The 18,257-nt window shown below is 32.7% G+C and overlaps 1 protein-coding gene across 4 annotated transcripts; it reads right to left on the reverse strand.

The window, feature by feature from the left end:
- Positions 1–1,834: 1,834 nt before the first annotated feature.
- On the reverse strand, positions 1,835–15,642 carry LOC114261186 (N-acetyltransferase). Of its 4 annotated transcripts, none has more exons than XM_028201393.2 (12): positions 15,586–15,642; positions 15,385–15,449; positions 14,687–14,784; positions 14,413–14,464; positions 11,918–12,010; positions 10,804–10,914; positions 10,155–10,485; positions 9,237–9,736; positions 7,400–7,509; positions 3,510–3,568; positions 3,227–3,414; positions 1,835–2,358 (listed from the first exon to the last, which is right to left on the reverse strand). In XM_028201393.2, exons 3-12 carry the CDS (start codon positions 14,764–14,766, stop codon positions 2,170–2,172), a joined length of 1,713 nt encoding a protein of 570 aa, XP_028057194.2. In that variant the 5' UTR covers positions 14,767–14,784; positions 15,385–15,449; positions 15,586–15,642; the 3' UTR covers positions 1,835–2,169. The 4 variants fall into 4 exon arrangements, with proteins under 4 accessions (XP_028057194.2, XP_028057197.2, XP_028057193.2 ...); XM_028201396.2 differs by having other exon boundaries at positions 14,413–14,477; XM_028201392.2 differs by having other exon boundaries at positions 15,580–15,642.
- Positions 15,643–18,257: the final 2,615 nt, after the last annotated feature.

The following is an 18,257-nucleotide window of genomic DNA, read 5'->3' on the forward strand; positions in this document are numbered from 1 at the left end:
TACTTACACCACTCTTTTACCTCTTTACACCCTCTATCTCATTGCACCACTAAAGAAAATATTAGATTCTCATTACACCCAATATATTACCAAATCAAACCCTAAGGTAAAAAAATCTTCAAAACCCATCCCTTTACACCCATACTTTTTCGGTGTTCAGTTGCCGGAAACAGTAGATCCCTCCAACTTTTTGGTGCTATACATTTACAGAGCCACTTTCTCCTAAACAATGTTTGTTTAATTTGTGCTTGGCCTGTTCGACAATACAATGCTAATCAATTTAAATTACTCCAGTGCCATGTTACCGGATACAATTTTTTTTCCCAGCATTATGTTACCGTTCAATTGGATAATTTCAGTTTGCTTCACAACAAAGCCAGTCCCAACATTATGTTACCATTCAATTGGATAATTTCAGTTTGCTTCAATTGGATAAGTTCAGTTTGCTTCCCAACATCAGAAGCCTATTTAATTAATGCTTGACGACTACTAAAAATCTAAACATAATAAATATATTTATAAATCAAATTATTAATAAAACTCAATACAAATTAAAAATAATAAAAAATCGTATTCATTAAAAAAAAAAAACTTAACAAATCTCGTCTATAATGAATTCATGACTGGAGTCCACTAATAATGCAGTGCTTGCGTTGTTGCAATGAGTATAAGTATAATCCTTCCAAGCAAAAAAAATAAAAATAAAACTGAACATACATGGCAATGAGTAGTCAAATAAATTTAAAAAGTCTAACTTTATATTACCGGAAATGTATCTTTTATTCGGCAGTTGGATACCAAACTTATATTTTTTGTTCGGCAGTTTGATACCGGACTATGTTATTTTGTTTGATTTCGAAATATTGAACAAAAGGCAAAAACCAACCTAAAAAATCGAAACAAAAGCCTATCAATCAAATAAAAAAACTCACCATTCACTTTTTTTTATGATTCTTCACCACCGTTTCTTCATCTATTGCTTTCTTTGATGATCAAAACACTATGATTCTCACTTTTTCAAAAGAGATGTGTAAGAAAAAAGAAAAGTTGAGAAAGGAAAAAGAGTAGGGATTGAAGATTAAGAGGTGTAAGGAGATAATCAAATATATTTAATTTTAGTATTTTGTTCTTAAAAGTAATTTCACACATGAAAAAAAAAAAAAAAAAACTCATATGGAGGGTATAAAGAGATAAAATAGTGGTATAAGTAGAATCACCCAAAAGCTCATATAGAGAGTATAAAAAGGTAAAGTAGTGATACAAGTAAAACCACTCATAATTATTGTGTTGTTAAAAATTACCACCCTTAGATACCACCATTAAGACAATTTACAGTTTATTTCTTTATAAATTAATAAAATACACAACATGACAATTTAAACTTTGTTGCTCTAGTAAAAATTTTAATTTGATTTATTTTTTTAGAGTAAATTTTATATTTTTATTAAGGTTGAAAGGGCGTTACAACTTGTATAATATAAGTAACGCTAAAGGCTGTCAAAGGACACTAAATTATCTCTTGTACCAAAATGGATCATTTGGCTATCGTTTGAAATGTGAATTAACTTTTTGACTATTTTAATTTGAAATTAAAAAATTTCGTTTAGAACAAACTTTTTGATTTTTTGATTTTTGTGAAAAAAAAAATAATAACAATTATGATTTAAATATGACATTTTATCTTATTAACTTTTTGCCTTATTTTGTTTTTTTGTAGCTAAAATAACTAGAAAAACCCATGCCAAACATAGCCTTGGTCTCAGGTCTAGCAAAAGGAAACAAATTTTCTATTGAAATCCAATGCAAATGAGATTAGAGAATTCAAGATACCAAATTCCCAAATTGCCTTGTTCAGGCTTTAATAGAACTAATGTTTTACATAAAATTTATATTTTTTACACGAAAAATAAAACCAAGACCCAAGATTTTTCAACAAAACATCATTTTTCTAAGATTTACAACCCAACAAAAAAATATTGACATTATGTCCATCTACAAACTGTCTAGAGTGCAAAACAATTCTAATCAACAGACGCATAATTATGAGTTTTACGCTGCCATTCTCAGTTCACAATAAAAAAAGGAAAAACAAAAATAAATCCTAGCATAATCCTACTACTATTAACATAACTTACTCCATATCATGTAGGCATAAATTTTAGAAGTATATTAGAGGGATTCGGCGAACTGGGGAGCCTCCAGCTCTAGGTCTTGCCTCATGATGCAGTTCATAAACCATTCACTACTGAAAGTCCATATCCCTTTCTTTGCAGCTGATAGTGCTTCCTCCATATCATCTTCGCATGCCAAAAAGATAGTTTTTGATGTGTGATTTACTTTGTCCAATCCTAGAATGACCTGAACATGCAAGACAGGAAAAACCAATCGTCCGTTACCTTGAGAAAGAAAACTCCTCAACAAACAAAAAAAAGTGTTGGGTTCGAGAAAGTGCATATGAGCACAACTATCTTATGACAGCCAGTTAAAAAATCATGAAGCATGTGGTTCTCTCAAGATGGATTAGACGGATACAAGACCTTCAATATGTTATTGAAGATAAAAACTTGAGCTGCCATTCAAAACTGCCCAAAACTGCTATGGTTAGTGATGAAATCAAATAGAGCACATTTTCTGGATATAAACAAAAGAAGGCTAGAGTCCTTTAAAATTTGAAAACAAAAAAATATGGAAACAGCTGTGGTAAAGAAAATTTTGTCAGACAGGTCTAAGCAGCTCACACATTGTTTGCACTTCACATGAATTTACCCACCAATTGAAGTGTCTGCTTAAGTATGTCTATTTGCCTGCTTATATTCAGTATTGTTTCAGGATAAGTTGCAAGAAGGATCTAACAAAGCATCTCACTGCAGCAGAAAACTTGTGACTATTTTTCATCAATAGTTGAAAATAAAACTACCATACAGTCATCGGTTATGGCTTACCTTAATTTCCATCTTCCCTTCTCTTTGGTACGAAGTTACAATAATTAATATTTAGATGTTGAACTAAGTGTAACAATTGTCAACAATAATGTTGACTATACAACAGCAAGTTGTTTCTATGAGTTAGACAAAGGTTGAATGGCCCAAAAAATTTTAGGATGCCAAACCATTTTCCATTTTGGCTACTTCTTTTCTATAAATGTATTTAAATAACGAATAAAAAATGAATTATATGGCGCAGCTCTTTTGGTAGAGGAAGACTCATTCAGGTTCTAGGAACTTACTTTTCCACCACCAGACTTGACAATGGCTGCTAGGGTACGAACTGGGGGTTGAAGATGAGCTGCAAAGCATATGTTATAACCTTTAAGCAAAGCTTGGGGACTTTCTCTTGCTCTCAGAACTGCAGCCTTTAACTCAATTCTGTACCTCGACTCATAGTCATCATCTTTCAAAAGAAAAGGCATTTCATCTGTAAAGAAGAAAACCCGCAATACTGTCATACAAACACATTAAAGTACTCAAGTAAGCATCAGAAATAAAAGCTGCATGGAGCTTGTGACTCACCCACAAATCTGCCTTCCCGGAAGCTTTCTTTTAGCCAATTGGGAGAGATTATCCAAGCTCTGTGTTACAAAACAAATAGAACGTCCCAAGTCAAACCAATTTCAAGCATACAGAATGACAAGCTGGAGCACATTCAATCAAATAACTACAAAAGCAACATGACTGAAAGTCCATCAATTATGCTGCATTTGTTTTGGCAGAAAACATTTTCTAGAAAATGTCTTGTAGAGAAAAAAAATTTCCTCTTGTTTGGTTGCACCCTTGATACTAATGTAGTAATGGTTTTATTAGTGGTAGTGGCAGTAGGCTGGAGGTGGAGAAGCTGCCCTTTGCGGTGGCGGCGGCAGCGGTGACATTGGTAGTTGTGGCATTAGTAGGACTTTAGTCCAGAAAATGTTGTGTCTTTTACAGGTTGAAAAAATTTTCCGCTCAAATAAGTCTGTTTTCCATTAGCTATGAAAAATGTTTTTCATTGACTTCTATTTTCTGTTGTTGTTGGCACATAAATTTCAACCAAATTTATGTTAAAATTTCAAATATGGTCAATCAGTCAATGACATGTATAGAGCCTATGATAGGAATGTTGTAGGTAATTACTTCCTAAAAAGATCAATATGACTCGTTGAAGTGCATAAATAAAACGTCGTATCTCAAGACGTTATTTAAATTACTCAAATGACACGTGGAGCTTACAAAAGATGACACATGTAGAGCCCATAACAAGGACACCACACAAGATAAAACCCCAAAGATCAATCCGGTTAATAAGCTATATGATTAATCATATAGCACTATCATTCAAAATTTAAATGCGCTATCATTCAATTTGAAATTCAAATTGAGGATGAGGCACTCTTATCACTTGGATAGCCATCTATAAATATGAGGACCATCACACAAGAGAGGGGATTAGAAAAATCAGAAGTAAGAAGATCAGAGAGAGAGAGAAGAAATCAAGAACTAAAGAAGTCGTTACAAAAAAAGAAAAAAAGAAATCCAGAGAACTCAAAAGCCTACTCTACAAACGCAGAATGGCGATGAATAGGTAAAAGGTTTCAAACACAAGAATTGTACTTTGTATTCAAGGGTTCAAAACCCATAACAATTTCAATAAAATATTTATTTTTTCTTAAATTGTCTTTTGCTATTTATTTTGTTCTTCAGTAATCGAAGGTTTCATTTATATAAAATGTGTAATTAACGACCTAGAATATAGATCGGAAATAGGAACCTGCTATTCAAATAATCAACATTGTTTAGTTCAAAAACTAAACAAATGACATTTGTAACATAAAATTTTGAAATGTGTTGAAACATTTTATGTTTCAAAATTTGTGTCTATAGTTGTACCAAACGCCAAAAAATGCAGACAAGAAAATGTTTGAAGGGCTCCAGCAGCTGCAACAGGATTTGAAATAGGAATTGTTTGTGATTTTGAGCCTGTTTTCTCCTTGAACCCTCTTAATTGAGACAGGAGATCCAATGTTTGAAGTGGGAATCCATTTGATTCCATCATAGATATTGGGATCACTTAAAAAGTATTCCTTTTTTTCCCACTCATTTCTATCTAATATATTTTTTCAAATCTATTTTTTTCTGGCTTCCCAAACAAACAGAGCATTACAGTACAGAGCAACATATACCCAAATTTGCAGCAGCAATCTCATTTACCAGTAGCCCTGCGATCTCATTTGCTATCTACCTAGCGTAAAAGTATCTTAAGAATAGAAATGAGTAAACTATCACATCATGGAAGCATGGAACTTCAAAATTATTCTGGACTTGGTAAATATTTAAGCGAATTTCACCAAGGCACTTAAAGTACATCATGTCTCCATGAGTAGCATAGGGTCTGATAAGAATTACAAATCAGGGAATTTAAGGAGCAATAATCATATATCAACTTTTCTTCTCTTGCTTGCTCGCTCGCTTGCTCATTAATTAACATGATTATTTAAAAGCACAAAGGATGCTTCATGTAAATTACAAATTTGCATTCCATACTCTGCATCATTCTTCCCATGTTTAACAAGTTATACAATATTTTCTCATAAACTAAACATTTGATTTGATATTATAGTTGCATTCAAGATTTATACGATTTATGATTACAAAATTTAAAATCTAGGCACACTTACAGGAGTACCCAAGTCCACGGTACAAGCAGATAAGGTGTTAGTACTACCTTAAAGCAAAGCTTCACTTCTACACTGCAAAATATCCCAATTTTCAAGTCCCAAATAGTTGGTGATAACTATGCAATACTTCTTCAATCACTCAGTTTTATCTTCTACTACAATGGAACCAGTCCCATCTGGCAAAAAGTTGATTAGTCATAAGTGGAAAGAATTTTTTCAGTAACTTTAATTATGCCTGTTACAGATATTCTTTCCCAAAACGCATTATTTGGTTCTTTTTTTCCCCCTTCAAGAGTTATCGTATAGGATTTCGGAATCATATTTTAACTAACAATCTTTTCTTGCATTACTACTCATCCATCTGGGCATCCCCTCTTTTGGCTATGTTCATATTATAACCTATTTGTTTCTAAGTTATGCAGCAGTCAAGCATAAAGCATGTCTGACCTTAAAGCTGTCATATAATTTTTTTTGATTAGTCATCATATAATTTTTTTTTAATCAGATATCATATAAGTCTTTTTGTTTCCAAATATCATTCAAAACATGCCAAATGCACTTCTTCCATGAACAATATCCCGTCCAACATTCCCCTACAATTACTGTAATTGAATCTCCAAAACATTTACTGTGCTATCCCTAATGAATGCTATTTTCAACAGACAACTTTTCGGGAAATTACAATTCGGTGGTAGTTTCATGAAATAATTACAGATTCATAGCAAATTTAAAACATTAATTATTAATGTTTGTAAAGTTTACCATTAATCTGAAGAAAAAAAATAAAAAAACATACACTGAATTGAATTGATATTTCCTCAAAAAATGTAAGTTCCTGAAAAATGATATTTTCCAAAAAATGTTTTTCCTATGTTTGGTTGCATCCTTAAAACTAATGTACTAGTAATTGTATTAGTGATGGTGGAGTGGTGCTGGTTGTGGCGGCAGGATGGAGGTGGTGGTGGGGTAATGATGGCAGTGGCAGTGGTGGTGGCAGCATGGTGGAGGTGGTGGGTTGGTGGTTGACGGGATAGTGGTGGTTGTGGTGAGAGGGGCCTAGGTATCGCTACATAGGCTTACAGTATAGGGCAGTGGGGCTGGTGGGAATGGTGGTAGCGAGGTGGTGGTGTGGCGGCGGTGGTGGTGCGGCAATAATGGTGGTGCAATGGCAGTAGCCATGGTAATGCGGTGACATTAATAAGACTTTAGTTTGGAAAATGTTTTCCACCTTCCAGAAGTGAAACATGTTTTTCACCCAAACAAATTTGTTTTCCATTGACCATGACAAACATTTTCCATTGAACCAGAAGCAAAAAAAATGCAAAAAGCATTTTTCCTAAACAAACGGAGCATAAGAATCTAGAATCAACTCCAAATTTTATACTTATTGCTATTCATGGATTTGTTTCTAGAGTAAACAAGAGCTAGCCATACATTTGTCCAACTTAAACACTAACTATTTACATTAATTATGTATGAAGGATGTTACAATACATCATGCAGATATACGTGTACATATATATTGAGAAAGTCATATGATAATAAAAGATGGTGATTTTGACAAAAGAATTGTAAGAAAAGAGGAAAAGAAAAGAAAAGCAACATTCAGATTAAATAAAGTCAGATTGGAGCTCAAACCTGTGTGCATTAAATATTCAGCTAGAAAAATATATAATAAACAGTAGACTTCAGACATTAAAATACAAAACATCGTAGCAGTGGCGTAAATTTTTAATAATCTAAAATACTGACCCTGAACAAAGAGCAGTGCAGAAATTCAAAGTTTTCCTGGCTTTTCCAGTGACTACATGTGTGCTTAGACTTCCAACAGAAGTGACAGCCCCACCAAGGTTTTCAATAATCTATGTTCACAACATTAAAGCAATAGTAAGAAGGATCAAAAGAATAATTCATAATACGAAAAATGAAATAAAATCACCATAGATGACTGGGTGGTAAGCAAACAACAAAATAAGGATACTACTAATATCTATAATCCCATATGATGCATAAGAATAATAAAGAAAAAAACAAAGAGCAATAGCACCTATTGCAAATGCCCTGCCAGCCATTAAAGCAGTGTGAATTCCAAATTCCTTATGTACACAGATGCCATAATCACTGGACCACATTGAAGTTTGTATGCATTATTGTTAAAATATTTGAATTTTAAATTGAGAAATGGATATAGGAAACCATATTTCACACTAGATTACATGAATTCAGGAAAATAGCAGCTCTGTGCTCAGCGCTCCTGCTTTGGGTATCCTAGGTCTTGAGAATGTATCTCAAAAGACACTGCAGACTTACCTTGGATTACGCATTATTTAATCACTGGACCACATTGAAGTTTGTATGCATTATTGTTAAAATATTTGAATTTTAAATTGAGAAATGGCTATAGGAAACCATATTTCACACTAGATTACATGAATTCAGGAAAATAGCAGCTCTGTGCTCAGCTCTCCTGCTTTGGGTATCCTAGGTCTTGACAATGTATCTCAAAAGACACTGCAGACTTACCTTGGATTACGCATTATTTAAACCTTTCTGGGCATGCTGTCACCACTTACAACAAAAAGTGGTGTCAGAAAAAACTAAATCTGGAGTTTTAAGATAATTTAAAAAGGAATGGCCTCGAAGATCTCATTTCATCATGAAGAAGGATGTGAAAACATAATGAGAAGGTTCTCTATAGTATCTCAAACAGCAAACTTGGAAGTAATTGGACTTCCTAGTGGTAGGTTCTCCTAGAACAGTGGGATCCCAGGGAATTTGTCCATGGAATGCATGACCTCAGTGAAGATAAAATTAAAATGGGTAAGGGTACGTTTCATTAAAGTTTAATTTCATAATAATCTGAAAGAGGTCATACAAGGCCTACCAGGTCAGAACCAACTTGGGAGAACTTAGCAATTAATAAAGAAATGACCGCCTTTTGCATAGTAGTTAAAGTGAAGAACCTATCAACAAACTTATTAATTGGATTAGATTAAGGCTTACTAAAAGAATGGAAAATTTAGAGCCACTAGCATTAATTCACTTGTCAAAACAAGCGGCAAAAAAGGTTAAAAAATGGGAGCAGAATTTAAAGGGTTGTTTTGGGAACTATGGCTTTTTGACTTCTTCTTTTTTTTTTTTTTTTAAAGTGCAGAAAAGTGGAGAAAAGAGTTGATTTTTGGGTAGTGACTTTTTGACTAGAATAGCCTATTGCCAAACTTGAATCTTTTAAGAGATCATAACAAAAGTTAATGGCTAACTGTTGCTATTCCTTATTTATTAGTAACAGTATTTTGAAATAGACAGAATGTAGCTTCCAAGGCCTCCATATCCTACAAGAAGTAAAATCTAAAAACCCAATCCTGAAAAATGCTTTAAGTTGCAGTTTATTTTAATGTAATATACCAGAAATAAGATGGTAAAGGCAACAATGGGTGATTCATCCAAGTTCTTAAAATTTTTTGTTTAAACCATAATCTCAACAGCATGAAATTGTACTATTTGCTAACACTTCTAGAAAATGTCAATCCATAGATGCTGGGACATCCATTTTTTATCTACAGTAAATCAATCATAGAATCAGACATACCTTGGTGAGACTCGATTTTTTAGCATTGTCAGCAATATTCATCAGCATGATCCTAAAGCTTTCTCCTTTTGCCAGCAGTTCCATGCTGTCATGATCTTCTGATATGATATTAACTGGTTGACATTCTTCATTTGTCTTTTCCAAATAAGTACTGCTCAAGGGATCTCTGGGAGTTACATCAACCAAAGATTTATTTTTGGAAATTCCTGAGGAGCATCCATGAAAAGAAGAATCATTTGTTCCATCACTTTCCGGAACAAAATCCCTAGAATCCAATTGACAGTCCACTTGATGACATCCCTTTACTTTTTTTGATTTCAGTGAGGTATATGAGGCTTCCCAGACCCTCTTCTTTTCACCAAGTGAGGAACAAGAGCAATGCATAAGTGAGGAACAAGAGCAACGCTTCGCATCAGCATCCTCTCTAATTAAGGTTACTCCTAAATCATTAGCCATGTTGCTGCAGTCCATGCTCTCAAAATGAATCAGGCCTTGTTCACCTTGAATTTAAATGAAATATGATAAGAAACTGCTGATAAAATTAAGATTGTAACAGTTGCACTGTACCAATACAACAAGACATGCTTGAAGAAAATATTTTAGTAAAGAAAAGCTACAACGCAGAAAAAACATTAGAATGGTTCAAATTGACCACATTAGAAGCAGGTTCAACTTGAACATGGATAATATCCTCAATGTGGTCATGTCAAAACTTAAGACCAAATTTACTTATTTAGGTGATGGCTGATAATGATTCTCGTTTAAGAAATGGATTCATGCAATTTTAATGCAAAGAAAATAAATTAATTGTTTTTGTGTCTTACTTCACTTTGGTGCTCAAATGATCTGTACATAATTCTTCATATTAAGAAATCAGTGGGAAAATATAAGCAAAAGAAATAACAAGATTATACCTACCATCCATTTGAAATCCACGGTTCACCAATGATTGAGGACGAGAGTATTCAGTCAAGGCCGTCATTAGATTTACCACATCTAGAGGATCATGACTCTCTTCAATACCTTCTAGCCCATTTTGAACAATAGCAGATGGCAAAGACTTATCGGGAGGCTTTAATGAAGTACAAAGCTTTGGAGGCTCTTCAGGGTTAGCTGAGCTGTCTTTGTTAAGATGAGAAACCATGAGGGTTGACCCACCAGGAAAGCATAATGCTCTACGAATGCCGGCCTTGATAGGCAGCCTGCGAGCTCTACCCTTGGTGTCAACCTCCCCTATTGACACAAAACCCTGCATTTGAAATCCAACTTTAAAAATGTCAAATACCAAAAACAACCAAAAAAAAAAAAAAAAATACTTATTTAGATGAAAAAGGATCATGTTCCTAAATCCAAAGAGGTGTCCAACTTGTACTAACAACATGCTACGTTTTGTCAATATATTATCTCAACCAATTTGTCCTCGTTGGTTTTTATGCAAAGGCGTAATGTAGCTGAAAGAAAATGAAAAATAATGTACTTGTAAGTGTAACTTGCAAGAGGGCTTATCCATTAAATTAAAAACTAGTTGCGCACTAATGTTTTGACAATCACCATACGTACAACATACCTGTTTAAGCCAAAATCGTTCAGATTCCTTGTCCCCCCAACAAAATATAGTGTGAATACCAACACTTTGTAATCTCTTTCTCAGTTCTGTGTACAGGAGGCTACCAATCCCCTGAAAGTTACTAATCATGTCAATTGACTGTAATAGTGGTACCACTGTATGAGCGAAATAAAGTTAATAGCAAGAAATTATGCCAAAAACAAAGTTCAATGACAGGTATTGCAAACGCAACCTAATATTAGCCAGATCATTACTTGCTCTTGAAAAATAAGTAACATTGATGTAGTAAATTCAACAATTCAGTTAGAATCTAAATCAATTGCACCTTGCAAAGAATGAAGAAAACTGTAATAATGGCCCCAATTGGCAAAACTTGGGCTTTCAAGATTATAGTTTTTTAGATTATTGACTTAAAATGATTTGAGTAAGTTATAGAAGTGTTTGTTGCAACTTTTTAGATAACATGTGCAAAGGTTAAAACGGTTGCCAATTAACGAAAAAACAGCATTTTGAAGTGTGAAGTCCAAAAAGGCCATAGATTTTTTTAACCCTAACTATTTTTTAAAGGGCCACACCCATAATTATTAAAATACTGAGGGGCCTATTTGTCCAATGCCCAAAAGCTAAAAAAGTAAGCTGGAAAAGCACCCCCTGGGTAGCTTAAAAAAAAGCTAGTGTTTTGCTAAAAATAAGTCAATTAAGCTATATAAGTCGAATGCTACAAGCTTTGTCAAACACCTTCCACCAGCTTTTTGTAAGCTATAATTCAAATAATTCGACTTCAAAAGTTTGACAAATGGCAAAGTTAAGCTGAGACGCACTGTTCCCTCTTTTGACACTATAATTATCTTACCTAATTTAGCATTTCTTTATAAAGTATGTGCAATAATTTCCCCATTATTTGATAAACAAAAAACAAATTATTTTGGCCTTAAATAGCAACTCATGTTAAGTTCTGCCATTAGAAGCCAAAATGAGTATCAACATTTATCAGAATTTAGAATACAGGTATAGTCATCAATATAACTATAGCACACCACATCAATTAACATTATGCACAAAGACAGACCAGGAAACTACGTTGAATGGAACAAGAAATGAAACATTGCAGAACCTTCCATTGGTAGACTGAACGAACAGCAGCAAGGGGAACCTCAGCATATTGTGTATCAGCGGGGATTATTTGATAAGTAATTGCAGCAACAACCTGTGGTGTTGAAAACATAACTAGCTCATTAATAAAAGATGGCTGGAGCCTGGATGTATTGGTAGATAGACGGTTAAAGCAATAGAAGAATTCCATTTCATGCTTTTTTTCTCTTTCTAGGTAAAGTAGTTGTACTGTTAGAAAAAATGAAACACATAATAGAGCTCATATACAAAAAAAAAAAAAAAAAAAAGACAACAACTTGCCCTTTGAAAAGGCATCTTATCCAGAGAAGAGAAGGCATCTCTCTCTGTGAGCAATCATAAATACAGCCTATGAAGCACGGATACTTCAAATAAGGTGACGTATCCGTATCGGATACTGATACTCCTTGAATACTCGTGAATACGTATCGGATACTTATTAAAAGTATCAGATACTTCTTAATTATTTTTTCATTAATTTTGGAGTATCGAATACTTAGAGGTTGCTTGGGGTATCCTAAATAAGTGCACTTTTTGTCTTTTTAGACTAAGACCAAGTTTGGGAACTTGTAAAAAAGCCAAAAAGTCAAAAAGTTACTCAAAAAGTTAAAAAGTTAATACTATTCACCAAAAGTCAACAATTACGGCTGCACAACTCCCAATTCGAATTTTTCCCTACAAATCAATTTTTACAATTTTTTATTACACATTTTTTCATAAAAAGTCAAAAAGTTAACTCAAACATCCATATTTTCAACCTCAATTTTTTAGTCCAAAAAGACAAAAAGTGCACTTATTTAGGACATCCCAAACAACCCCTAAAATGTTGAGGAAAAAAATATGAATGTTTGAGTTAACTTTTTGACTTTTTATGAAAAAATGTGTATTAAAATATTGTATAATTAAGTGTGTAGGAGAAGATAATTAATTAATCTGTACGGTTGGGCAGTGCGTCGGTTGAAAAGGATATGGGAAAAGATTGCCTACTTTTTGGCCTTTGATTGGACAGTGTTGTTCGGCCCGTGGGGGCCCACCACGAGTTCCGTTTTTCTAATCGGAACCGTTCAATGTGTAGAACTCGTCGAGTACTATATTTTTGAAAAAAATCACGTTCATTGGATATCGATAGCTATCTAATCGTGTTAATTTTTTTGGTCACATGTTAACTATAACACCATCCATTTTTTATACAAAATTGATTTGATCATGTAATTAGTGATATCCGATAAATGTGATTTTGTACAAACATATAGTACTCGACAAGTTCTACATATTGAACGGTTCCGATTAGAAAAACGCAACCCGTTGTGGACCCCCATGGGCCCAACTTTACCATCCAATTTAAGAATATACACATGTAATATTTTTTTTTTTTCCTTTTACTCTTATGCTTTGATGTATGTACATAGGTTGCTGTGCGTCGGCTGATTTGTATTTAACATTATATATATTAATTTTTTTTATATTTTTTTTTGTAAATAGTGATAACTTTTTAACTTTTAAAGTAATTTTTTAACTTTTTGTCTTTTTGAGAGTTGCCAAACTTAGTCTTAATTTTAAAGTATCGGATACTCCAAGTCATGTTTACTTGTTTTATGAAATTAGAATTGTAACATTTCTAGCATAATAACATAATATAATATAATATAATTGCAAGTATAAATATAAGAATATTTTTCTAATACTTTATTAAGTTCTTCAATAAGAAGAGCATAGTGAGTTAAATAATAGAATTTATCAAAATGATGTATCCTAATTATTTCATGCATGTCCCCTATAACTACATAGGAAGTAAGAATTAACAAGAGAATATAACAATAATAAAATTATATATCAATAAATAAATAAACAAATAAACTTGAATATAATATTTTTCACTAGTGTCAAAGAAAAAGCATAGGGACAAGTTGTGAATTGCCCTATTATTGTAATATAAGTATATTAAACTTGATATTGAAATGAAATATTTGCAAGACCTATTAAAAATTTAAAAAGTAAACAAGCTACTAGCTTAAATTAATACAAAATTCTTAAAGGTTAGTACTTTACATTATAAAATTACATTGTGATTTCTCAACGTTCTTTAGCTTATTCGTAACTCACTATTAATAATTTTAAAATATATATTTTTCACAAACGTATCCTAACCGTACCGGTATCCTATTTTTTTAGATTTTGTAGTATCCCTGTATCCGTATCGTGTCGTATCCATATCTATGCTTCCTAGAATGCACCACACATCCAATGTATGTTGATTGCAGAAAACATAGGGATTTTGTGCTCATTAAAATAACCGATATGTGAAATGTATAAATATATAACATTCTAAGACATTAAGGACTTACACACACATTGTGTGCACCGAGAGACTATAAAGTAAAATAGAAACACAGACAAAACTGGAGATAAATTTTTATTCCCATATCCTACTAGCATAGGGACCGGTAATTAGACTTCATTCAACCATAGCAATCATACCTCTCCAGAACCTTCCTTAGACTTGGACTTCAGAAGTAACGTGCAATATTTCCTGTGTAAAGAAACTATGAGAAACCTTTTAATGACCATTAGTAGCCTGTTCTCGTAATTACTAGCTCAATTGATAAGGAAGAATTTACTTGTACTGTTGTAAATGTTACCATATTAACTTCTAAGAATTCAGGGGACATTTGCAATGATACTTATAGTGAGATTTACAGAGTTTACAAGTGAAGAGAAAGAATAATAATATCAGAGTGAGTGACATCCTTACCCGTTTGATACGCATCTTTCAAGGAACATTGATTGCTTTCCAGTATTCGCAGCATAATTCATTGCAGGTAGCTCTTTCATGTATATGTTCAGTACTTCCTGCAGCCCCATAAACACTTAATATTAAACCCGCATAACTGTTAAAGAGAAACATATCAGTAAATATTTACAATAATAAATAAGTATAACAAAATAAAGAAACCAAAAAGGGCTACTAGCAACTTCCCAAATAATAAGAAGATTCTTGTGCAACAACACACTTCACACAATCATTTAAACCTTCAGAAAACATGCACTGTAGTCTCTAATAGGTCATGCTATATGGAGCAAATATGCCCTATAGCCTCTAGTAGAACCAGTACAAATAATATGCTGTGGATAATCATCTTTAATACAGTTTTTGCTCCACTAACACATACCTGAGCACTTTCAGAATAACTGAATCAGACTTTTCTGACAAACAACACCTTGTAGCATATGCCCATTACCCACTGTATGTTAGCCTTACAGTTATCTAAAATACCATTGTTTCTTCCACTATGAAGGATCTAAAATACCATTCCATTTGCTTTTTATAAAAAAAAATTACTTTTTCAAGTTTTTCATGCTAAAGACATTCCAAGCTTCAAAATTGACATTCCGGCACACACACACACACACACACACATACACATATATGTATGAATGAGAGAGAATTACCTGAATCAGAGACTTGGTTTGGCCATCTACATCTTTGGGGTTAATGAGCACGAAGAGGAAATCTTCTGTTGAAGTTATCAAATTCTAAGAATTATTGAAGTTATCAAATTCTAAGAATTATCTCATGAAATATTATTAATGAACCATACTCAGCCAAAATCAAATTAAACTAACAAATCATTGGAATAGCTTTACCATTACCCTTGGTTCCAGAACTCTAAAGATCATCGCGGTTCTTTCCATTATTGTCCTCTACCACTGCAATAAATAGTTAAACTGAACAAATCAAACCAAAAATCCTTAATTCTTAGAATACAATGAAAGAATCAAAAATAACAAAACAACCAAAACTTTGTTTGGCACCTAAGAAAACAAGGAAAAATAAGAGAACCTGAGATTACAATCAAGTGTATTCTGGGCTTATTTAGAATATATATATACACACATTTGAGGTTCAAAAATTTGAGATTCCCAATTTGAAAAGTATTTAATTGTTGTCGAAATGAAAGTACCTGAGATTTTGATTTGTGCGTTCTTGGAGAGACATATTTGGAGGGTGTTTGGGTCCGATTTGGAGGTGAAGTTCTTGGCATCGACAAGGACCTCGCAGTTTCCTGAGAAAAGTAGGGATAGAAATGGGGGTGATGTGGTATTGATGTTTTAGGGTTAAGAGAAATTAGGGTTTACTTACCGATTGATATGGGTGTGGAAACTGAAGACTTCTTTTTTGGCGCCATAGTATTAGCTTAAGCTTTGAAAATGAGAGTGTGAGAGAGAGGGAACAAAGGCAAACTGCTATTTATACATGTGGGCGGGAAACAGGTGTGTTCGTAAATTTGATTACGTATTTCCGTCAACTCCTCAAACTTGTTTGAGAATTCTCGGGAAATTATACTTGCACAACATATTTTGAGTGCTGCTAAATGCCCCAACCTTTTTACTTTGGACATCCTGCCTATTTATTTTTTTTTTAGGAATTGTTTATGATGATCTAAATAAGTGTATTTTTTATCTTTTTACGAAAAGATATACAGAAAAGTAGAGAAGTAATGTGATGAAAAAAATAAAAATATGGATTATTTTCAACTTCCCAAACTTGGCCTTAATTGCAACTATGACCTCGTTTGTTTTGAAGGATAACTCATGGGATTGGACTATTAATCCGGAAGGATTAATAGTCCGTTGTTTGGTATGGATTTTTTGGTCCGGATTAATAATCCCTCCGGACTATTAATCCGGAATTCACTGGCTTATTGTATCCCTGGGGGCCTGGGACAGAATCTATGGGCTAATGTATCCCATGGGATTGGCTAACTTTATTACATCTTTGACCCTCTCATCTTTCTTTTAGCTTTTCCCATTTTGCTTTCACTGCAGCAGATTCATACAAAGTAAAATTTTACTCTGTATGAAAGTAAAACTTTACTCTGTATGAAAGTAAAATTTTACTCTGTATAAAAGTAAAATTTTACATCCTGAAACTAAAAGTAAAATTTTACTCTGTATGAAAGTAAAATTTTACTCTGTATAAAAGTAAAATTTTACATTCTGAAACTAAAAGTAAAATTTTACATTCTGAAACTAAAAGTAAAATTTTACTCTGTATGAAAGTAAAATTTTACATTCTGAAACTAAAAGTAAAATTTTACTCTGTATGAAAGTAAAATTTTACTCTGAAGAAGAGTAAAATGTTACACTCTGAAACTAAAAGTAAAATTTTACTCTGTATAAAAGTAAAATTTTACTCTGGTTCTGTCAAATGAAAAAAACAGAGCAATAGAAACAGAGAAATTGTGAAGTGTCCTTATTAGCTCTTTTCCTTTATGGTGTTTATATTTCCACCTGATTGAATAATTGAATAATTGAAAGGAAAATGTCTCGTAGCTCAAATTTTGTGGCTCAAAAGTGGCTCAAATGGCCAAAACGACGTCGTTTTGGCCATTTTTATGTTGTTCTGTACTCAAAACGACGTCATTTTGGCCTGATTGAGCCACTTTTGAGCCACAAAATTTGAGCTACGTAGCATTGCCGTAATTGAAATTGTATATATTGCCTTTATGGTGCTTATAATTGACTAATTGAAATTGAAATTGTATACATTTTATGGTGTTTAATTGAAATTGTATATATTGCCTTTTTATGGTTGGCTTTGTATTGTGTTTCCAGATTTCTGGTTATGACAGACAAAAAAATTCTGATAATAACATAACAAAGCAATATATAGATTGATTTTTTTATGTAAGGGTGTTCACAAATTGTGTTTTCAGATTTTTTTGCTTTGAGGTTATCATTTGATTTTTTATGATAATAAAATTGTGATTTTTTATATCAAGGATTGTGATATATATTCTTTTTATACAAAAATCTAGCTACACTAAAAATCTAGCTAGATGTTTAGTTGAACACTTGAAAAAATTGGAATGACAAGGTAGAATTAGGCATGAAGTCAATAAAAACTGTGACGCATGAAGTCAAGAACTTTGTCATGTTGTTATCACAATTGCTACCTTGTCTTGATCTACTAGAATTACGCATGAAGTCAAAAAAATTTAATATTTGGTGCATTCATGGTATTAATTATACTTAATAAAGTAAAAAAAAATATTAAACATCTCAATTACAAATTAAAATAAATTTATGTAATATTTATTAATATTCTATTTATTTAATATTTTAAAAGTTATAGTAAACAAATTAAATAAAATTTATAATTTAGATTTAATATTCTTATTATGTAGTAAATAATTCAAAAGGGCAAAATAGTCTTTTGAATATTTATCCTTCTCCATAATATCCCAAACAAACATGGGATTCAATAGAATAGTCCAATCCAGACCTCTAATCCCATAACTAAACAAACATAGGATACAAAT

The sequence above is a fragment of the Camellia sinensis genome, chromosome 12 (assembly GCF_055761805.1).
Source record: "Camellia sinensis isolate YWXY chromosome 12, ASM5576180v1, whole genome shotgun sequence".
Classification (NCBI taxonomy): Eukaryota; Viridiplantae; Streptophyta; class Magnoliopsida; order Ericales; family Theaceae; genus Camellia; species Camellia sinensis.